Raw genomic sequence first — 24,097 nt, forward strand, 5'->3', positions numbered from 1 at the left:
CTTCGTCTCTCTTTCCAGCTTTTCATGCAAGTTTTGCATTGTTGGATGTCTGTTTCAATGGAACATTTGAACATTTGTGTTCACTCGGGATTCAGGTTATGCCTCTAATCATGCACTAGTTGTTATCTGACATGTTGATCTCAGTATTTACTCATTAGTGCAATATGTGCTCCTCTCTGGCTGTCAGGAGGTGTCTAGTTTGCTCAGGTTGAAGTAATGTTCCTTTCTGTCAGCTTTGTGCAAAAAGAATTCATCAGTGAGAATTTTGAACTGTTTTAGCTTCAGAATTCAGATATGTGCATATGCTTTCACTTGATTTATCTGAACTCTTCGACAGGGGAAATAAAATCTAATTTCTCAGGCCTTCCACTTTACATTGTTCAATTAATTAGCCCCCTTTTTCAACTTTCTATTCTGACTCGTAGCAACACGCCAAAAACCCAACTCATAATTCTTCCTCCCGCCTCACACACTGTCAGTCCAATTAAGTGCTTTTAAATGCCTGTTGAAACAAGCGCAGGCAGACTTATTAGATTAAAAAGGAATAGAACTCATTTGCACCCCATAATCAAATAGACTGCTGTTACCGTGGAGAAAAAAATGCTTAGCCATGCAGCTTGTAGGCACTTATTCATAGAAAAATTACTTATAAAGAGACTGAGTTAGTTATTTTCTCCCCTTCAACCTCATGCATCAAAAAAAGCTGGGTGAAGGGTGAGTCTGAATGTGTATGTGAGAGAGGAGGTGAGACAGGCTACCAGAGAATCAGTATTCATAGTGTCAAGCCAGTTCTGGCAGCCCTGTCTCACAGTAGGGGTTCAGCTCTATGAAGATAAAGTGATTTATCTGGAGTGAGTGACCCTAATTTTGACCCGACACACATCCACACTGTATTGGCACAAACACATACTCATATCCAGTAATTAAGCAAGCAGGAAATGAAATCCATAGCTCAACCTTTGTAGCATCCCTGCACCCTCATTCTCTTCAGTCTGAAATCCATTTTACACCACAGGCTTTCCTCTTCCTATCTGAATGCAAACTGGACCACCTGAGAGCTTTTTAACAGTTAGTCAGCACCTTGACCCTGTGTTGAGGCAGAGAAATTCTCACATCTACCACACAGTAAAATTCTGTATTAATTTTGGAATATTTAAAGCTGCACCATGTAAGAATGATGATTTTTTTTTTCCGGCTCATTTGGAAAGGACGAGTCATTTTGGGCCTAATTTCCACCACACATTTACTCACTGTAAGAGTGCAGAGGAACGAGGAGGAGAAGGCGGGATCACGGTGGACCATCAGCCCCGGAGCGGTAACCCTGCTCTCCTCCTCCGTCAGTACTTTCTCTTCCCTCTCTCGCCTATCAGGGCGCTCATCTCCTCAGCAAATTGAATTTCTCCCAGAATCTGCCTAAGCAGCTTCATAAGACCAGCCTGAGAGTGGAGACATACACGTGATGCAGCAGAAAAAAAAAAAAAGTGTGTATTTGAGCGTCTCCTTTCCTGACTCTGCAGTCACATTTGAAGGCCAATCTCTCTTTTAGGCAGCTTTCCTCCTGAAGAGACAAAAAGAGGAGACCTTGAGCTGCCTCACGCTCTGACAGAGATGGACCGAAGGAGGAACAAAGCAACGACAAGGTGGTCCTCAAAGACAAACAGGTGGTTGGATAGTGGAGCTTGTGAGAAAGACAGACGGGCCGGGAAAAAAGGGGAAGACTGCGGGGAAGAGAGTGTGACGTGTTGACATTGAGCGACAGACAGACGGACTGCGAGGAAGACAGGAAGGCGAACAGTGTCAGTGAGTGAAACATGCTGTTAGCTGACCTCGTTCTCTCCTCTGTCAGTCTATAGCTCCTAATGGACTGTCTTTAAAGTGCAAAGAAAGGATTAAAGAGCCATACGGAATGGAGTAGGGTGGCAGGAGTGAAAACGCAACATCCACTACGAGGTATTATGTATGAAAAAAGTGCCGTAGATAAGTGGAATAGATGGTGGTAGGTGTGCCATTTTCACTCAGGGTCATATATGGTGAGGCTTTTAAAGCTTCTGTCTGTCTGACACACAAACACGTGTTTGCACTTTTATATTTTCTTAAACCAGCAACACTTATTCCTCAAACCCTCCTCTGACCAGAGCTCACACAAGTACATACACACGTGGACAAAATTGTTGGTACCCCTCAGTTAAAGAAGGAAAAACCCACAATTCTCACTGAAATCACTTGAAACTCACAAAAGTAACAATAAATAAAAATTGATTGAAAATTAAATAATCAAAATCAGCCATCACTTTTGAATTGTTGATTAACATAATTATTTAAAAAAACAAACTAATGAAATAGGGCTGGACAAAAATGATGGTACCCATAACTTAATATTTTGTTGCACAACCTTTTGAGGCAATCACTGCAATTAAACGATTTCTGTATTTGTCAATGAGCGTTCTGCAGCTGTCAACAGGTATTTTGGCCCACTCCTCATGAGCAAACAGCTCCAGTTGTCTCAGGTTTGATGGGTGTCTTCTCCAAATGGCATGTTTCAGCTCCTTCCACATATGTTCAATGGGATTCAGATCTGGGCTCATAGAAGGCCACTTTAGAATAGTCCAACGCTTTTCTCTCAGCCATTCTTGGGTGTTTTTGGCTGTGTGTTTTGGATCGTTGTCCTGTTGGAAGACCCATGACCTGCGACTGAGACCAAGCTTTCTGACACCAGGCAGCACATTTCTCTCCAGAATGCCTTGATAGTCTTCAGATTTCATCGTACCTTGCACACTTTCAAGACACCCTGTGCCAGATGCAGCAAAGCAGCCCCAAAACATTACTGAGCCTCCTCCATGTTTCACCGTAGGGACAGTGTTCTTTTCTTCGTATGCTTGGTTTTTGAGTCTATGAACATAGAGTTGATGTGCCTTACCAAAAAGCTCCAGTTTGGTCTCATCTGTCCAAAGGACATTTTCCCAGAAGCTTTGTGGCTTGTCAACATGCATTTTTGCAAATTCCAGTCTCGCTTTTTTATGAGTTTTTTTCAGCAGTGGTGTCCTCCTTGGTCGTCTCCCATGAAGTCCACTTTGGCTCAAACAACAACGAATGGTGCGATCTGACACTGATGTACCTTGGCCTTGGAGTTCACCTTTAATTTCTTTGGAGGTAGCTCTGGGCTCTTTGGATACAATTCGAACGATCCGTCTCTTCAATTTGTCATCAATTTTCCTCTTGCGGCCACGTCCAGGGAGGTTGGCTACTGTCCCGTGGGTCTTGAACTTCTGAATAATATGAGCCACTGTTGTCACAGGAACTTCAAGCTGTTTAGAGATGGTCTTATAGCCTTTACCTTTAAGATGTTTGTCTATAATTTTTTTTCGGATGTCCTGGGACAATTCTCTCCTTCGCTTTCTGTTGTCCATGTTCAGTGTGGTACACACCTTTTCACCAAACAGCAGGGTGACTACTTGTCTCCCTTTAAATAGGCAGACTGACTGATTATGAGTTTGGAAACACCTGTGATGTCAATTAAATGACACACCTGAGTTAATCATGTCACTCTGGTCAAATAGTTTTCAATCTTTTATAGAGGTACCATCATTTTTGTCCAGGCCTGTTTCATTAGTTTGTTTTTTTAAATAATTATGTTAATCAACAATTCAAAAGTAATGGCTGTTTTTGATTATTTAATTTTCAATCAATTTTTATTTATTGTTACTTTTGTGAGTTTCAAGTGATTTCAGTGAGAATTGTGGGTTTTTCCTTCTTTAACTGAGGGGTACCAACAATTTTGTCCACGTGTGTAGTCAGATCTATCTCCACAGCTCTGTGTTAATGCAGGAGAATGGTCTGGCTGCATCTTATCATTCGACTAAAGGTGTGTGTCTACAGGATCCGTCAGCTTCTCGCTTCCTATTGCTATCCCACAGATCGCTATCCCATTGTCTCTGTGAAACGCCCCATGTTGCAGGTGCATTGCGGTGCATTTTGAGCTACATCGCCCCTGAGCCTCATTTGCAAAAAGTCGACTTGACTTCTACTTTATGCAAATGAGGCTCGGTTAACGAAGGTCTGACGCATTGTGAAACTTTCGTAAAATGTCTAAACTAGCCGTTGTTAAAAACGATGATAGATTCAGCAGCTTATTTCTTGCCTCAGATTCTTTCAAAAATACTTTTTGCTGAACTGTTTAATAAAAAGAAATTTTGCATCTTAGCTACCATGTTGGTCCTATCCCAGATAGCAAACTATGGGTGAATCAATGTTGAATCTATGTTGAGACCTAACGTCGAAATAATACAGAAAGCGCAAGGTTGATAAAATGTTGAGTCAACGTTTGCTTTTCAACCATAAATCACACTTTACCCAGATAGCAAAAGATGTTAAATCAATGTTGAATTAGGGTTAAGAAGGTTGAATTGTGGTTACGGTTGAAGACTGATGGTTGGATCAACGTTGATTCAGCAACATTTTGTCAACATTGAAGTTTGTGTTTAAAAGATACCATTGAATCTACATTGTATTTTGGTTTAATTAAAATGTTTGACAGGTCAATGTTTAATTAATGTTGAATCTATGTTTGCAAACATGTAATCTATGTAAGCAAACGTTGAGACTCAAGATTTTATCAACCTTGCGCTTTCTGTATAATTTCGACGTTAGGTCTCAACATAGATTCAACATTGATTCACCCATAGTTTGCTATCTGGGATGGTTCTACCGGACCGAAGCTAAAGCAGCTGTCATGTGGCCACCTCGTGGTTCACTAGAGCACGCCCACTGAGCAGGTGATATTCAGTTGCTGCACGTTTCTGTGCTGCAAAATTCCGGCAGGGAAGTTGTTAAAGTGGAACATTTGCACACAGGGAGGCATGTAATGTTTTTAAAAAGGCTAATTTGCCAAAAGAACCAAGCAGGCCTGCTGTACTGCAAAAAAACATACTATTTTTGTGTAGCTTGCTGCTTGGAAGCTGCTGTTATTTCCCACAGCAAAAGGGATTCTGAAAACAGTCATTTGCAGATGCGAACGCAACCTTTTCTTCACAAAAATGATGTTCCTATATGACTAAACTAGTTTCCCAATTAAATTTTGGAGGGAAACAGGTTTGCTGCTGGATTATGTTTGTAACTTCATAAATATGTTCCTATTCAACATATTTCTTTCATGTATTTTTATTTTAGATGAGATGGGACTTGTCACCCTGGTTATCTACAAAATGGAAGAGAAGCTTCAAACATGCAATGAAAGTGTCGCGTTTTTACCTAGTTGCAATATTTTTCAAGTATTTTTAATGGCTACATGTAACCAAACATGCAGTTATCACTGTGAGCGTGTCAACCATAGTGTGATAGTAGTTTTGGTGGTAAGAGATGAAATGTATTTATTTGAAACCATAATTGGGAATACAGTTTGCTTGCATTGGAACGTGACTGGATAGAGCCAGTTGGGAGCGTGGCTTTTCTGGTTGTGACATCACAACAGGCTGCAAACCTTGAAGACTTATATGAAGATGCACTTTCTGATCTATGGAGAAAGAAGAGAAATGAGGAGATGGTTACGTCTCATATTTTTGGGATCTGTAGAAACCAAAAACTGGATTTTGCGTAATGTGGCTCCTCAGCAACTTTCAATCAGCCATTCGAAAGTGAGAACTGGCCAAAATATCTTCACTTTCAAGGTCTATACTTCAACCTGGTCCTCACAAGTGTGCAGCTACACACACTCTCCCTCTGACACATACACACAGCAGGCAGGCAGCACTGAATTATAGCGCTGGTCAGCAGTATGACATTGGAGTCTGCATGGCCAGCCGTTGTGTAAAAGCAGAATATTCCAAATAAATCCTTAGGCTCACTCACAAACACTCCCACCGTGGCTCGTGTCTCAGATGGAACACCTCCCTCTTGTGCAGCGAACGGGCAGCTATCAATCTGGAAGAAAGGGGGAGAGAGTGAAACAGTGGGAAGTAGAGAAAGAGAGAAGGAGAAAAAAATGTGGCCCTGAGACATCCACTGGGAAAAAAGAATAAAGAAGGGAACAGAGACAATGGAGACGAAGTGAGAGGGCTGCAGGAGATTCAGAAATGAGAAAGTTGACACGGCAGGGAGGAGAGACGATCCAGTTGACAGCAGAAGGAGAGAGATGGAGGGAATGTAAAACTCTATGTCAGAGTTATGGACCTGTCCATATTTACTGTAGCAAGCAGACAGACTTGCCCCCTCTTCACAGTTTTTGTGTGCATGCATATTTAAACCAGCCCAAAGCCCAGATGCTGATTTTTGTTCATGCTGACAGATCCAGCAGCTAGTGGCCGTGGACAGTCTCTTTACCCTTGATGCCTCTGTGCTGTGTGATGGTGAGCCAGGTCTGAATACCTGAGCCAAGAGTTAAAGACTGGATGGCATTGTTTAGACAGCAGCTGCAGCTCAGTCGCTCAGAAAATGTTCCTTGTAAGGCAGTGCAAGTGATTTTACCACCAGATTCAACCTGGATGCTGGGAGTGACTGTAAAATGCAATAGTCTCAACTCTCTGCTTGGATCCACGGCCATTTAGCAGTTCAATACATACTATAAGTCTTTATTTCATGATAGAATTTCCACAAGGGACTGAACAAGATATCTAGAGGAAAATAATATCAGTCAAGGTGTAAAACCGAATGCGACCAAATGAATGTAGAATTTAGAATGCAACGAACTGGGCAACTTCATCATCGTCACATCTGTACTGATGAAGAAAATAGCACATCTTTTGGTACAGATACCTTCTAGTGTCACTCCTTCATTCCATTATCAATTGTTTTTGATTATTCTCTTACCTTTTTTGTTGTTTCCAGACCCATTGACTCCATCACCATTTGCCTCTAATTAGTTACACTACCGTTCCAAAGTTTGAGGTCACCCAGACAATTTCATATTTTCCATGAAAACTCACACTTTTATTCATGTGCTAACATAATTGTACAAGGGTTTTCTAATCATCAATTAGCCTTTCAACATGATTAGCTAACACAATGTAGCATTAGAACACAGGAGTGACGGTTGCTGGAAATGGGCCTCTGCACCCCTCTGTAGATATTCCATTAAAAATGAACTAGCTATTCCAGCTAGAATAGTCATTTACCACATTAGCAATGTCTAGACTGTATTTCTGAATAATTTCATGTTATCTTCATTGAAAAAAACTGCTTGTCTTTCAACAATAAGGACATTTTGCAAAATGACCAGTCTTGTTTTTGTATTTACATACTGTAAACTGTCTGACCAACTGTATACAGTGTTTTTTACTCTGTAAATGTTCTGGGTCGTCTTACCTTCACAGACTCACGCTCTGTGTTGGGAATACTCTGGCCTAGGCCAGTTTATACCTGTTGACACATAAAGATTAAGTATGTTCAGTTCCCAATTGTTATTATTGTATTGTTAAATTATTTTGGCTTTTATTCAAAGAGGTATGCTCAGCAAGCAAATGTTGCTTTCAATTGTTTCTGTACAACAGATTTCAGTACAATGTCTCTTTGTGTTGTCTTTGATTTGTGCTTAAACTAAGATTGACTCGATTTGTCTGCAACAGGCCAGATTAAACCCCTGGCCAAAATATACTTCAGCTTGGCCCTATTTATACCCCGGAGGCTGAAATAACCTAGTCCAGAATATACCCTTCTAGGCTAAAATACATCAATCAAATGAATTTTATCTTAATTTAAGCACAAATCAATAGAATTAAATCAAACATTTGAGGCAAAGTAGAGCTGCATGGTGGGTCGATGGCTTACACTGTGGCCTTGCAGCTATAAGATCTTTCTGCATGGACTTTACATGTTGTCCTTGTGCATGCGTGGCTTTTCTCTGGGTTCTCTGGCTGCCTCCCACAATCCAAAAACATGCTGAGGTTAATTGATGATTCTAAATTGACCGTAGGTGTGAATGTGAGTGTGTTTGTTTCTCTCTCTGTGTAGCCCTGTGACAGACTGGTGACCTGTCCAGGGTGTCTCCTGGCTTCACCCTAAGTCAGCTGGAAAAGACTTCAGCCCCTCTGCGACCCTAATGAGGATTAAATGGTGTATAGATTAGAGACGGATGGATTTTAGGCAAAATATACTATGAGATGTAATGCTGATGTAATGGTTTATTCATGGAGCACAAATCAAGCCAGTCTTAATTTAAGCACAATACAAAGGTAAAATAAATAAATATTGCACTGAAAACAGTTATACAGCAACGTTTGAAATTAACAGCAGCCAATGTTGATCTTCTTTGATATTGTTTTGCTGACAGTATAATTTCATCTTAGTATGCTATTCAGATTTTCCTTTGATTTCAACTTTTTTAATTGTAGTTAGCACAAGGACATTCTGATTATTGTCTTTCATAATGATTTGCTTGCCGAACATACCTCTGTTTAAAAAAAACACACACACAAAAACCGAAATAACTTAACAATTCAGAGTTTAACAAGCTTAATCCTTTATGTGTCAACAGGTATAAACTGGCCTAGGCCAGAGTATACCCTGGGTATACTTTGGCCAAGGTCAGTTTATACCCAGATATATTTTGCCCGTGGAGTTATTCTGGCCTGTTACACCTATATACTAATAATCACTCCACTACAGCAAACTTGGAATGAGGACTTTGGGTAAATTCTTCAACTGTACTTTTGTGACGGATGGACTGGATGTCCAGTCTCATTTTTTAAACATTCAGATGTGGAACTGGCTGTGAACTGGAGGTTGACCTTTGTCTGCAGAACGTGAAGTGCAATGTACACCGACATTTGATATGCTTTCAGTAAGGCCAGCAACACAACAGATGCTCTGTACAGGCAGAAGTAGTCAAGTTACGGTGTGTCTTTCCAGGGAGTACATGTGATAGAATTTGTGCTTTTCTGGACCATTGATGCACATCAGTGCTGGGAAATAGGACGTGTCGATGCGGTGATGCATGTTGTCATGCACATGCTCCTAGTGTGTGGGCTTACATAGAAAACAAAATGCTGTGCAAGTGTTTTGGAATGCATCTTGTGCCATAGCTGCGTCGCCCCTAAGGGCATACATTTATATCCAGCGATATGTTAAAAGCTATTTCATGATTTATAGCATTGTTAACATTAAATATGGCATACCAAGGACATTTAGGTCAGAACTTCTATTTAGCAAAAAGTCATTAGATTGAGAATTCAGAACACGTTCCCACAAATACATTCATGTTTCTTACATAAAAATAGGAAAGTTTCTGAAACCTTCTAGAAGATTTTTGAGAGGAAAACTTTTAAGTGTGTGTGTAGATTTTATGACAGACTCCACTAATGAGAGATCACCAGACAGTCCGACAGACAAGAGCAGGGAACAAGTACGTCTAAGTAAATACAGCTGGAGATCTTTTATTGGTACTTTATAAAGAAATTCTCATATACTGACATTTGCTAAATAGTATCTGAAAACATTGTTACACGATTTGAAAACTGCAGTCCGACTAGTACACAAATTTTGGCAAAGTTGTGTCAGTGTCTTTTTCCAACCAGTCTTTGATGCAAAATATGTCTTTTTTTGTCATTTCTACGCTGATTAATATGCTAAATAGATATGAAATATGTAATTTTCTGTGTGTTGAAGAATGCAGGCTTGTTCAAATAACAAAAATAACATCCCTTCTTTCCGTGTCTCTGTCTGTTTCTCAGAAGTGGCTCCCTACCTACGAGGGGTGGACTGGGGCAGCAGGTGGTGTTGGAAGGAAACCGGCTGGTGCTGACCTGCCTGGCTGGAGGCAGCTGGCCTCTGCAGTACCGCTGGACTCTCAACAACAGCAACATCACAGACTGGACACCACAGTACAGGTCAGCTGGCACCTACTGCCTGGTTATGTGCCTTTTTTGTCATGGATATGTCTGTTGTTTCTAAGTGCACATCTGCCTCTCTTCAGAACCTTCTTCCTCCACTTTTTCATCATGTTCAGTCATGCCTATAACATTGTACAAACAGCTGCAGCGTGAAGCCAGTGATGGAGTGTGTTTAGAGAAGGTCACAGCATTTAGACAGCACAGCCAAAGTAAGACTAATAATTACATTAGCGTCATAAATATGTATATGGTCTGAGGAAAGAAGAGGAGAACTAATCAATATGTCTGAGCTGTTTCTTCGCTTTTCTCCCTGTACCTCTCTTGTCTTCTCTGTCCCTCCCTCTACGTCCCTGTGTGTGTTGGTTGGTAAGAGCTAAGCAATCCCTCTCGGCAAAAACTGCAGCTGTGAAACAAAATTGTTTTTCACATCATTCAGAAATAGAGGGAATCTTGGGAACTGCGCACACACTGAGGGAGGAGGAGGTTGAGCCAGGCATTTGTAGGCAGTTGCTGCTCGAGCCCAGGAGGCGCTGTGTAGCTTGGACCGCTCTCAGCGTTCTGGCTACTTTAGTTCAGTGAGGCTGGGACGATGCTGAATTGGCAGGGTGCTGCGGGTGTGTGTGTATGTGTGTATGTGTATGCATGTGACCATCTGGAATTGTAAACCTCATTTTAATGTTATACCTTTACAAATGATACATTCCGTTTTATTTACTGTTAGTTGAATGCACGCCTGTAGTTGGGATGTGAACCTCATTTGTTTGTGCCGCTGCGTGCATGGCTCCTTACTGCCATCGGTGTGTAAAAATGTGTGTGCACACTTGTGTTACTCATGTGTGGGGACATAGTGTGTTTAGGAGTCACATGGGGACTCGCCTCCCTTTGGTAACTTGAAAGTAAGTCCTCATAATGTCAACATTGACGTGTTGGGGTTAAGACTTGGTTTCAAACACGTTATTTTTTTTAAATCACCAAAATTCCACCTTTATCATAGCAAGAACCTGTAAAAACAGTAAGAAACATATGATGTCCAACTTTCCAACAGTTCTTGAACTAATCGTGTGACTTCAGGGTTTCTCAGGAAAGCAATCACATTTGTAAAAAAAATATCTATGTATGTTATCCACCATTTTTATGTATGGGTAACACCTGGGCACTTGGCCATAATGTTGTACATGTTGACTTCAACTTTTTCAACTTTTTTCATTCATCCCTCCATCTCTGTACACCGGCTTTTATCCTCACTAGGGTCGTGGGTGGGTGGGTGGTGGGGGTTAGGGTTGTCAATCACTCTCACATTCACGACGTACGGACAATTTAGAGTAATCAATTAACTTCAGCATATTTTTGCAAACATGCAAACTCCATGCAGAAATATCCCAGGCCCAGCCGAATTTGAACCAGGGATCTTCTTGCTGCAAGGCAAAAGTGCTAACCACTACTCCACTGTGCAGCCCCAACTTTTTTTCAAGTTTTTTAAATAATAAATAATCAAAGAAATCAGCTTTTTAAAAAGCTTTGTTATCCTACACAAATAAAAGCTTTTTGAGTTCTCTTACTTGTATCTGTAGTTGTGCAGTTTCCATAGAAATGATAGGACTTTATAGTGCGGTGAAACTAAACCCACGGTAAATAAAATGGAACACGAGCGAATAACTGAAGGTCAAAGGATTAAGTTAGGGTTGGGCAAATAGGGTATATCTTAAGAAAATAATCTAAATCAGTAAGTGCTGTCCTCTGAAATGATGGAAATCTGACTTTGTGTGTGTGTGAATGGCTGAATGGGAGACATGTTTTGAAGAGTCTGAATAAAAGCACTATATAAAGCAGCTCGCTCCGTTTTCACATAAATTTGAGAAATATCTGACCTATACAGAGGAACACAATTGGTTCCATTCCTGGCATCCTCTTTGGAATATTTGACTTTTCTTTACCTTCCTTTGCTGGTTAATGTACTGTACAGCAATGAATTCAGAATTACCAGCTCTGTATGTGAAAATGATTTACATTACATTAATGGACACTTCAGCCACGTTTCTTTTCTCATTGTCAGTTTCAACTACTGCAGCCTCTGCTTCTACGTATAATGAGTTTGGGGATGGGGGAGACACATCAGCAGACTAAGTTAGACTTCCAAAAAAAGAAAGAAGTAACATTTGCATTGTTTTCAGTTGACCAGATCATTTTAATGTCTGCAAAACGTTTTTTTTTATTTTTATTTTTGCAAAGAACTTTTTCTGCAACCAAACCCTGTGCCAGTTACCGGCGAAGTGAGCTGTGCTTAATAGGATCGCGTCACAAGAAAAGCGATCAGTAGTTAGAACATTTAGATGTGTCTCCCCTTAACAAAAACAACAAAAAAAGCAAAATACTTTATAAAAGTATATTACTCACAGACACAGCACTGTGTCTGACAGAGGTGGGTCCGTTTTCTGCAGTACATCAAACACCAATATGTGTGTTTTGATTGCAATGTTTGAGCATTAGATGAAAAATTACAAAGTTCCAGGTATTTAACTAAACACATTAGCATGTATTAATTTTTTGAATAAAGAGAATAAATACTTGAAATTCAGTATAGAATGCCTGACAGTCTTACACAATTGTACTCCTTTGTTCCTTTGTATTTGAATTGCCAATTGCTGGCTGCATTTGGGTCATTTCATGTGATTTCAATAATGGGTTTGCTACACCATCTAGGAAATTGGCTACATTTTCTGTGGTGCGAGATGGACACAAAAACAAGTTTCCATGCAAAAAATTAGAGCTCTGGCTCTATTAGTTCCAAACTTATGGGATCTTGAATTTTTTAGAATTTGGGCTTAAATCCACCCCCTAAATCCTCTCCTAGGATTTTGCACTATTTAACTGCTATTTCTCAGCTTCTAGACATTGTTGATGGCTGAAATTGGGCAAACAAGCTCACAGCAACCATCTGACATCACAGGTAGCTCTCACAGCCTCCTAGCTACTCTCTACAGACCACAGGAGCCTTCTAAAAATGCTAAAAATTTAAGAAAAACACTCATGAGTAGGTTTTAGGGGTCTAAATTACTAGAAATGTTATAAATGTTGACCTAAGGACCACTCTGTCCTATATTCGCAAGCAGGTTATCGAGGTTCACTTCAAAGTGTATGTGTCATGATCTGGGCGTTTAGAACCCATGCAGCAGGCAAACAGACAGACGGGCGAATGCAAAAGGGGTGTTTAATTATAAAAACTCAACATAAACACTCCATATGAGGAGGTACAGGGAACAAACAGAATGGGGATGAAAACTAAACTAAAAGCGACGGACCAATCATCCGTGGTGGAGAGTAGCTAAACTAAACAGAGGAGGAGTGACTCACGACAGTGTCCTGGGTTTTGGAAGACAAGGTGGGGACAGAGCTGAGGGAGCCGGTAGCGGAGATGTGACGAGACCGAGGAGCAGACGGACCAGGAGCCGAAGGAGGAGGGGTGCAGAGCGGAGCAGGGGTGACGAGCAGGCGAAGTAGTCCAGAGAGTCCAGGAAGCGGTGTGCACATGACGGAGAATGGCATGTAATGTCCCAGCATTGGAGCAGAGGAGAGAGCCAGGCTTTATACACCGCTGATGGCTGATTAGTGATTTGCGCCAGCACAGCCGCTGGTAAATCAGGCTGAGCGCCGAACAGGAGAGGGAGGAATCATGACAGTATGGTTGACCATGAAGGAGGAAATAAGCCAAACCGGAATTTTGTAGGCTTGCAGTACCATGATGGAAGATATTTCATACGAATTTATAGATCTCTACCACCTGTGCCACATCGCCTTCCAGCCTCCCCAAAATTGGCCACTTTTTGTGGAGTACATACTTTAGCAGCTCATATCTTTCTATATGATACCCCCAGAAGTCTCCAACTTTGTAAGTTATCATACAATTTTATTTGGAATAGGACGGAGCGGTCCTTGGGTCAACATTCATAACATTTCTAGTAATTTTAGACCCCTAAAACCTACTCATGAGTGTGTTTTTCTAAATTTTTAGCATTTTTAGAAGGCTCCTGTGGTCTGTAGAGAGTACCTAGGAGACTGTGAGGCTACCTGTGATGTCAGATGGTTGCTGTGAGCTTGTCTGCCAAATTTCAGCCATCAACAATGTCAAGAGGCTGAGAAATAAGCAGTTAAATAGTGCAAAATCCTAGGAGAGGATTTAGGGGGTGGGTTTAGGTCCAAATTCCAGAAATTTGAAGAGGTCATTACTTGGAACTAGTAGAGATAGAGACCTATAATTTTGCATGGAAAATTCGATTGTAACTACAATATCTTTCAGCACATAAAACCCTGAGAAAATTGTCAATGGTGCAGCAACCACTTTTCTGGAAGTTGTGTGTTTTCACATGAAATGACCCTTTTGTGTTTAAATTTACATAAATAAAGACATTTCCACAATGAATTGATGCAGAAAAGGCTCAAATTGGTGCATATCAACTGACAAAAATTCGGGAAATGAAATGTTGGAGGCTCAAAATTTTCAGAGAGAAGAATTCTCAGAATGTGTCCCCCTTCAGTGTTTAAATGAAATCAATGCCAAAGCTTAATAGAGTGTAATGTAATAATACTTCCAATTTTATAATGATAGAAAACCTGTTGATAATTGGTTTAAATGTACATTTTGGTTCAGTTACATAATAAACACAAGTTTACAGTAAAATGATATATTCAAAATCTTATTCAGTTTAGTCTTAAATCACATCATAATGCATTGTAGTAGTTCCTCTGTCATTTATCAGGTGGTAACATCTGAAGCTGAAAAATGATGTCACTGTACCAAAAACTGCAGTTCCTTAAATTTCCACTTCAGGCTTAAAAAGTGAGTCAGTCTTCATAGTCCAACATGTTCAAATGTGCAACTTTACAGCAGAAATAAACAGCCTGGTGAAAAAACAGGTTCGGTCTCGAGCTACAACCCCTGGCAAAAATTGTGGAATCACTGGTCTTGGAGAGTGTTCATTCAGTTGTTTAATTTTTTTTAGAAAAAAAAGGAGATCACAGACATGCCACAAAACTAAAGCCATTTAAAATGGCAACTTTCTGGCTTTAAGAAGCGCTAAAAGAAATCAAGAAAAAAATTGTGGTAGTCAATAACAATTGCTTTTTTAGATCAAGCAGAGGGAAAATTCTGGACTTAAGTCCATGCCTCAGAGACTGCAAGCTGTTATAAAAGCCAGAGGTGGTGTGTTGTTGTGCTTTTCCGTTTTTCATGATTCCATAATTTTTTCCTCAGAATTGAGTGATTCCATATTTTTGTTCCCGATGCGTGATCTAAAAAAGCAATTGTTATTGACTACCACAATTTTTCTGGATTTCTTTTAGTGTTTCTTATAGCCAGAAAATTGCCATTTTACATGACTTTAGTTTTGTGGCATGTCTGTGATCTGCTTTTTTTCTCTCTACAAAATTAAACAACTGAATGAACATCCTCCAAAACTGGTGATTCCATAATTTTTGCCAGGGGTTGTAATTTCCTCATTTGGTGAATTTTATATAACCTCCTCCATTTAAGTTGTATTATGTCTTTAAGTTGTGCATGATTACAAGTGGAGTCACTGGCACCCCTTAGCTCCACCTCTGCTCATTTTAGGTGGAGTCAGACACTGCTAAGTTAGCAATGACCGGAGTCACCACCCTGAGCCTCAAAATCTTCAGTGATCTTCCATCTTCTAGGCTTGCGCTAGCCGATCGCCACAGCGCCATTGGCGCATCGTTTTGCTGGATGGCGCAGTCATTCTGAACCATGTGAGCCACAGTGGCGCTCTATTTTTCTTGTAAAAAGCAACAAAAAAGGGTTTGACTTACTTTTTCTTCGAAACGCCTGAGCGATAATATAAGAAAAACAAACTTTTTCCCTTGGCAGGTGTCGGAAATGGTCGGAGCCACACGAATCTTGATCACGTGCCCGGGCCATGACTAGGGTTGCCACCCGTCCCTTAAAATACGGAATCGTCCTTTATTTGACAATTAATTGTAGCATCCCGTATTGATTCAATACGGGACGCAAATTGTTCCATATTTTCATAAATGTCCCATACACGTCTGTCACACACGCATCAAAACTGCATAATAAACAAAATAAAACACAGGAAATATTAAGGGCAGCCAGTTTCATCTTCCTTAGACCTATGTAGCGAGGACCCCATGCGAGGTCCAGCGGATACACTTCTCTGTGTGCCGGTCCTGTCACGGGTTTCCTGGTTACAGACGCTGCTGCTCCCGCATGTTTAAAAATGTCTACACCCGAAACTCGACCGCATCCAAAGAAGCAAAAACGTTTTCAAAAACACAGACTGGAAGACTCGAACCCTGGCAATAGGTACAGGGCAAACTGTGTTTTCTGTTGCTCATAGACTAGCTGAAGTACGGCAGCATCAGGAGACCAACATGTAAGAAACATGAGAACAGAGAGAACCCAACCAGCAGGTCACAGTTTATCATCATATAATCATCTCCTGAAGTCCCTTTGGTAAGAGACATCAGTACATGATTGTGAATTTACCAGAGGATGATTACAGTCAGACTAATGTGGCCGTAGACTCTACAGTATTTTAGTGACTCAATAAATGCCTAAGTTGTTTAATAGTATTTTAAATGCTTTTATTTTTTTAAAATATCATTTATTTAGTAGTCTTTATGTGATCAATAAATGGCCTTTGCCTATCTAAAGAAAAACTCACTCAGAACTCTGATATGTTAACGGTACTAAATAAATAAGTTAGTAAATACATGCATACACACATGAATAAGTTAATACATTAACCACATAAAGATAAGATTTAGATGGGAAAAATATCTGTAGAGAATTTCTTTGTACAGTATTCTGCATTCAGCTGTTTATGTTTTTGCAGAATCCAGTATTACACACTGGTTGGCCATTACATTTTATTAGTATGGTTTCACTGTTTAAAATGATGCTACATCTTTTTAGACAGAACCTGTGATGATAAAACAATACCAAGCTCTTAGTTTTGTGTTAATAAAGCACTTAAAGCTTTAAGTATGACTAAATGTTTTTTCAAAATTAAATATACCACTCCTTGGGTGGTTGTGGCCCTGCGTTTGGTAAAGTTGGAAAGATATTCACAGATTCAAACTTCCAGCATCAATAGCACATTAGATGTTGGTTGTCAAAACATGAACGATGCCTCTTTCCCATCGTTGTAAGGCAGATGATGTGCTACAAGCCCTGTTTTATCAACAGTAGCTGTCTTTCAAGTTGCAGAAATAATGGTGTCTATGGAGGGAACAGGTACGGTCTGCAAATTGCAACAGCGAAGAATCCAGAGACACAAATATTCAATAACCTCACCAGAATCACTGCAGCCTTCAACTGGCTCCAGTTGACACCAGTGTTATTCCTGCAGCTTGAAAGACAGCTACTTTTGATAAAACTGGGCTTGTAGCACATTGTCTGCCTTACAACGATGGGAAAGAGGCATCATTTATGTTTTAACAATGTGTATCTAATGAGTTATTGATGCTGGAAGTATGAATCTGTGAATGTCTGTTCAATTTTACTGAACTGTGGCCCTGAGGAGCCGTGGTGGGCGTCCTTTATTTTCGTTTCTGAAAGGTGGCAACCCTAGTCATGACCTGCTCTCGGCCAATCACAGAAAAGCATGCTATTTTTACTGCGTGAAATCTCTGAACGGTGTGCCACAAGGCGAGTCATTTGCGATCAGGAAAAGCGAGAAAGAGGAGGTTTTTTGTTGAGTTTATGCTACAGTTGTGAGATATGGTACATAGTGAGGGTTGAAGAATTGGACATAGGAGGAAAAGAAGGTAAATTGGACATGAAATTAATATTTTTATGGGTCAAAAAGTTTTGATCATGAACATGTTTCAGGTACAGGTTTTTAAATGGCCAAATGGGAATGTGTCTTCACCCCTGACTGCCTGTTTTTACGAAAAGAACATTAAATTTGGATCTGAAAGTTTAGCAAAATGATATAGACTCACACTTTGTGATAATATTTATATTCAGGACTTAGACTTAAACATTTCACGTTGTTGGGGGGCGGGGGTCATCAACCCCCCCCCCAAAAAAAAAAAAAAAAAAAATCCAAAAAACAATAAAAAACCCAAAAAACGATGAAAATAACAACATACATACATATAAGTAGAAATAAAATAGTTAGAATAGAACTGTTTAATTGAGCTTTTTTTTTTTTTACCTCAAAATGCACCAGAATGCTAGCCTAGCCATACTACACCCATGTTTCTGACGGCACAAGGGTCTAGGGAAGCTCGACAGGGTGGGAGGCGGGCTAAAAGGTTGTCTATCAAATCCCTCTGCAGCAATTGGGTAGGTATACAACCAATCAACGCAACGAATAGGCTGACGTAGTTCCTAGAGCACCGGCGGATTGTGGCTAAGTCCCATTAGCTTCCCAACCAGCGGAGCCAACTGGTATATTAAGGATTTGCCATGTCCCGTCGGCATAAGTCCAAATACGTCTTTCTTCTCAATGAAACACTTAAGTGCCGTCCTTTGTTTATCTTTCAAGTTAAATTTTAGCTTCAAATCTTTAAGGGCTGTGGCCAAAGCTGAGTCGAAAGATAACTGTTTATTGTGCGCCGGTTGTTTCTGTCAGAATCGTCACGCCTCTGTCGTCACTTCGTTACGCCCGCCTTCTGACTCTACACTTCATGGCGATTGGTCCGGCCAGTTTTAGGAGAATCCAGCCTCGAGCCTTATGGAGGGTAACTAGACCCACCCTGGCAGAGAATTAAATTCGTTGCCGTGGGTTGTCTAGGGCGGCTAGGCTACCAGAATGCAGGAAGATGTCTCAATTTTTTCCGCTATCACTGACACAGAAATTTGTGGCTTTTTGTGGCTCATTGTTATTCTTATGAGTGAGCCACAGTGGCTCTTCATTTCAAATTCCTAGTGCAAGTATAGATCTTTATATACAGTCTGAAGATCGACTGCTATGGGTTTTCCAGGACTGATGGTGATCATTGACTAGGTCCCAACCAATTTATCAACCAGCCGAATAAATCGATCAATTGTAGCCCTTTTCAAAATAATCGTCATTGGCCAGAGTTTTGCTGATTAAACAGCGATATATTCTTAATTTCTCATGAAACAGTAAATGCTGTTAAGCGCTTCTCCAATACATGGAGTCCTGACACCATCTAATACTCAGTAACGTACAGGAGTAAGCTACAGCCAGGCAACATTTCAAGAGTGGGCTGAGTCAACAGGTAAGTTTAAAACAACATGGGGAAATTAGTTTCAGTTTAACTCTCTTTGCTGTGTGTCACGACGAGTGTGCTGCGTTGAGTCGGTCATGCTTTTCATTTACATTGTATTGCTAAAGTTGTGCTAACCTAGCTTAAGTTACTCCCTGGTCTTAAAAGCCAGTAAGTAAATGCAGAAGTAATGTTTGTGTACAAAATAGTTAAGAGTAGCTACAGAACGACCGTTCATCACTCCGTCAGCTGTGTGTTGAGGCGCATTTAAGGAGGCCTGAAAAGTTAAAATGATTAACATTACTGTCTGTCTTCAACAACTGTCATGATGCCATGTCACTCCTAGTTTCACTTTGACAGAAAATGCTATAACGAGACACAGGATGTATCAGCAACTCACTGTGTTTGTTGTTATGGAGTAACATTCGTGTCGGACTGTTAGTGACCATTATATATTTAAAATGCAACTTTGTCAAAGATGACAGGTTTTGACATCTGAAATCTCTGGTTTTAATTTGGTTCATACGAGTCCTGACTTCATAGCAAAGAAAATGTGATTTAATGTCAAAGGGCATCAGAGGGCTATAAAAAATAATGTTTTGACAGTAACTTCACCTGTGCTATAACCTACCTCTCATTTGCAGCACAACAGTCAATATTAGTCTCCCTAATACAGTCTATGAATCAGATGGATGCTACAGGGAGGGTTGTAGCAGTCAGTGCTGTCTTACTGTGAAAACTGATGGGAAATTGTTTTTGTCTTAAATCAGACAAAGAAACTCAGTTCAGACGAAAGGCTTGGAGTACACAAGGAAAACTGACTGAGATATAATTGTGTTGTCAACACTGGGCTCTGTGTTTAGTGCTAAATATAAAGAAAAACTTGTTGGATTAAAAAAAAAAACCCATAGCAATAGGGCACCGCTAGTGCCTATTAAAGAAACCTAATGGAACACAGACAGAGATGCAGTGTGAGGAAGAGTCCAATATCAAAATCTGTTTCAGGATCAGAGCTGCCGTGTAATGTGTCATTCTTGATTCCGATAGAATTGTGTGAGTGAGTCTTTGATGTACATGTGTGTGTTGGTGTGTGTGCAGGGGGGGGTTTGTGTATGTTGGCAGCACACACTGACAGCCTGGGAGTTAAATACTTGGCTGTCCTGTTATTCATAATGAGCCCCAAAGCGATGTCCAGTTTTACTGTGTCTATCCGGTTAGTGTGTAGCATGTGTGTGCACGCCTGTGTCCGTGCATGTGTGTCTGTGCATTAGTGTGTTGGTCCAGCAAGTCTCCAACCTAGATGCTATGCCAAGCTTCCCATTAGTGAAGCACAGTCCATTAAAACCCTATTACCAATCCCTCTCAGAAAAAAAAAGTCAAAAACATTCTCATATACAACACACGCACGCACGCACGCACGCACGCACGCACACACACACACACACACGCTGTAGACTGTCCGCCTTCCCTTCTGTTTTTGGGAAACTTTTACAACCTTTCAGTCCATTCCATTCTCTCAGATCAAGGTCATAGAGGGAATTTAAAAAGTGAATGCATATGGACAAACAGACTTTCTCTCCCTTCTGTCTCACTGGTCATCAAACCTCACTCACATTTTGCCCTCTTTTATATTAATTCACAGTTTAGAGGATGAACACACCCTCATTAGCATCTTCTCTGTGTCTTTAGGTTGTCCATGCCGTCTCTGAAGAGGACCGATGCTGGCCTGTATCAGTGTGTCGTGAGGAACAGGATGGGCGCAGTAATACAAAGGAAAACAGAGGTGCTGGTGGCCTGTAAGTACACACAGAATCACACACTTTGGTTATACAACAGCACCAGTGTTTTTAATGACGATGTTGTTTGGAAGGAAAATTTAACCAGCAGCAAACTTTGCCCTCACCAGCAATTCACTTGCCTCGTTAAGTGAAATACCAAATCTACTAATAAGTGTAATATTTTTTTGTTATAATTGAAAAGAAAAGGACAAAGGCGGTTGCTCTCCAACTGTGCAATTTTAATTCAGTCGGACTAATGTGTTAATGTAATATGTGCTGAATATTAAAAATTACCAAGCTTAATCCAGAAATGAAACACAAATGGCATTTTAAAGACTAATGGCCTGGTCATAGCAGCATCTAAAATGGAAAATATTGAGTTATTTTCAGTGAAATCACTCCTTCGGTAAACTTTTGACATGTGAATTTGTGGCACTGAGCAACAGCGAACTGTCTGGACAGTGTTGACCTCTGAGGGAACTGGGTCTGGTATTCACCATTCAATTGAATCAAACCTCCTCTGTTTGAGTCTGGACTGCTGCTGCTGGTACTGAGACATCTTTAATAAACTATTTGTTCATTAGACTGTTAACAGCACAGCTAATTAGCTCACTGACAGATGAATGCCAGGCTTGGTGGCTCTGAGAGCTTTTCCACTCAATTTTGTTCAATCCTGAGAACAAAAAAGGGTAAACAGAAAGCAGCTCCGAGAACTTTTGTGACTATAGCAGGGGTGTCAAAGTCATTTTAGTTCAGGGGCCACATTCAGTCCAATTTCATCTCAAGTGGGGAGGACTGGTAGAATTGGAGCATAATAACCTATAAATAACCACAACTCCAAATATTTCCTTTTGTTTTAGTGCTAAAAAGTACATTTGAAAATGATTTATTATTTAATGAAGTATCTTTTTACAACATATTATGAACAATATGAAATTTCTCAAAAAAAAAAACAAGTTCAATTTCAACAATATTATTGCTCAGTTTATTATTTACACATTACAACTTACAGATCACAGTATCTACAAAGGCACAAAACATTTAGTCATCTGAAACTGAACGAGTATTTTACTTTATGTACAAAACAGCTTGTCAAGATCTCAAAGTTATTTTAAATCTACATTAATTTCCACATCTGTGTAGTAATCCTGAGCACCTGAACAGTACAAAGATTAAGTTATCCTGCCTTGTAAATGTTTAAAAATCATGCTTAAAAAATACATAAAAGTTGTGACAATGTGTGAACAAAAAGGTTCTACAAAACCAAACTCTTTTGTACTGAAACTGCTGATTGACTTTGCATTGCACAGTGTTCATTTTCTTCAAATATTTTCACAGTAATGACTTGTTAAAATGTTAATTTCATAGGTTTAGACTTTGGTTTGGGCAATGTTAAACAATAGACAATTTTATAAAATGAAAATAAGTATAATACTCTCAACAGTAATGGAATGTATTTTTAGTACATTTACTCTAATACTGTAGTTAAGTGCAAATTTGAGGTTCTACTTCTTTTGTGGTTGCCAAGGAAACCATCTGTCTCAAAATATTGAATGCTTGTGATAAACTAAAAGTGTATCCTACTTCTTGCACTACATGCGACATGACAGTTTTAAGCTACAGAACAGTATATGAAGTATACAGCATAAGAAAGCGTCCACATAGATGCAGCAGTAACATTAAAAACATTATCTAATAGGAAGAACACTCAAGTCATGTTCCAGTTCAGAGGCTGCATCTAAGCATTTGTTTTTGAGATGGTCTAAAATAGGACGGACTTCTTTCTTCCTTTGTTGTGTCCTGTAGCCTGTTGTTTAGCAACCTGGACGACGTTGTAATTTTACTTTTTTCTTTTTTAATTGAAATGGATCCCGAAGTTGTGATCTGTATGCACTTTATACACTTGAGGAACTTGAGGTGCTTGTACTGTACGTTTGTACCGGACTAAACTGTTTGAAAAACAAGACGCGTTCACAGCTTGTTTACATTTGTTAGCATTCACACTATTATGAACATAAAATATTATAAAATCACCATGATCTCACTAAAATATGACTCAACACTGAAGCGGTACAACTGGAAAGTTTTAAAATGCAGTGGCCCACATCAATAACATCATGTAACTTTGTCAAAATTTTAGAAGTCTGTTGGGTTTTGAACATCTGTATTGTTAGCTATTGGATTAAGCTGCAACAACCGATTAGTTGTCAACAATTAAAATATTATGCAACCGCTTTTGTAATCAATTATTTAGCTTGAATAGTTTTTAAAGAAAAAATTACAGTTTCTTCATTGTGAATGATTTCTTTTGAACTCTAATCGTCTGCCACTGATGAATCCATTGTCTCAGTAAAGTTGTGAGCAGTTAAAACTTAAGCCTATGAGTTTTGGACACAGCTACAGAACATGGTTGTGGAGAATAAGTATTGATGCATTCAAACTGAATACTTTTTTCTTACATTTTTGAGGCTTACTTACATAATTTTACCTACCTAAGGGATTAATTAATACAGGACTTGCATAGTTCACCCAAATACATTTTGTTCTTCACATACCAGCTATTAGCGTGACCCTGAATGCTCACAGTTTGCGTCCAGTTAGAATCGATTTTTTACAAGGTCAGACCATTCAAATCACTGTGGGTGGTATTATTTAACTCTTACTATGAACAAAAATAGTAAATGTCGTCTGATACGTTGGTATTGATGCACATGTTCTTCGTCTGTCTCTCTTCCCTGAAGTTTTGGGGAACATCTCCGCTGAAGAGCAAAGAAAGACTGTGACTCAGGGCCGAGCCGCCATCATCAGCCCACCGCCTCTTGCTTCCTTCCCACGACCGCTGGTCACATGGTACAAAGATGGACACAAGATCATCCCCAACAACCGAATGTAAGTGGCTCTTTTGCTTCCTTCCTCTTTCCAGCGCTCACCTGTGTTTATATACAGGCTCAAGAGTAAAAAGTGTATCTCCCGAAACTCCACTGGAGATAAAATTTTACAGTTCTTATCCCTCAGTTGTATATTAATTTGCGTCCTCCAGATGCTCTTTTTAGTCCCCACACGACAGTAGTTATAAATAATAGGCTATTTAGATAACTGACCCTTTCATCACAATAGACTTTATCAAGAAAAGATAAAATGGACTTTTCAGTGATTCAAATCTACAAGGTTATTTAGTGGTTTTAGGTGCATGGGAGACATTCTTTTATATTAATTGTACAGCGAAGATATGAGGGTGTCTGGATGTGTTGTGTAAGCTGAATTTCACTGCCTGTCGCTTGATGCCAT

At 39.9% G+C, this 24,097-nt stretch overlaps 1 protein-coding gene across 1 annotated transcript in view; it reads left to right on the forward strand.

Annotated features, from left to right (window-relative positions):
* The window catches only part of LOC110965100 (protein sidekick-1-like), a 425,539-nt gene that overhangs the window by 140,406 nt on the left and 261,036 nt on the right, over positions 1 to 24,097 (forward strand). Inside the window, 4 exon segments of the mRNA XM_051945333.1 lie at positions 9,660 to 9,680; positions 9,683 to 9,815; positions 20,721 to 20,827; positions 23,551 to 23,698. Coding sequence (XP_051801293.1) covers positions 9,660 to 9,680; positions 9,683 to 9,815; positions 20,721 to 20,827; positions 23,551 to 23,698 — 409 coding nt within the window.

This window comes from Acanthochromis polyacanthus, chromosome 3 (genome assembly GCF_021347895.1).
Source record: "Acanthochromis polyacanthus isolate Apoly-LR-REF ecotype Palm Island chromosome 3, KAUST_Apoly_ChrSc, whole genome shotgun sequence".
NCBI lineage: Eukaryota > Metazoa > Chordata > Actinopteri > Pomacentridae > Acanthochromis > Acanthochromis polyacanthus.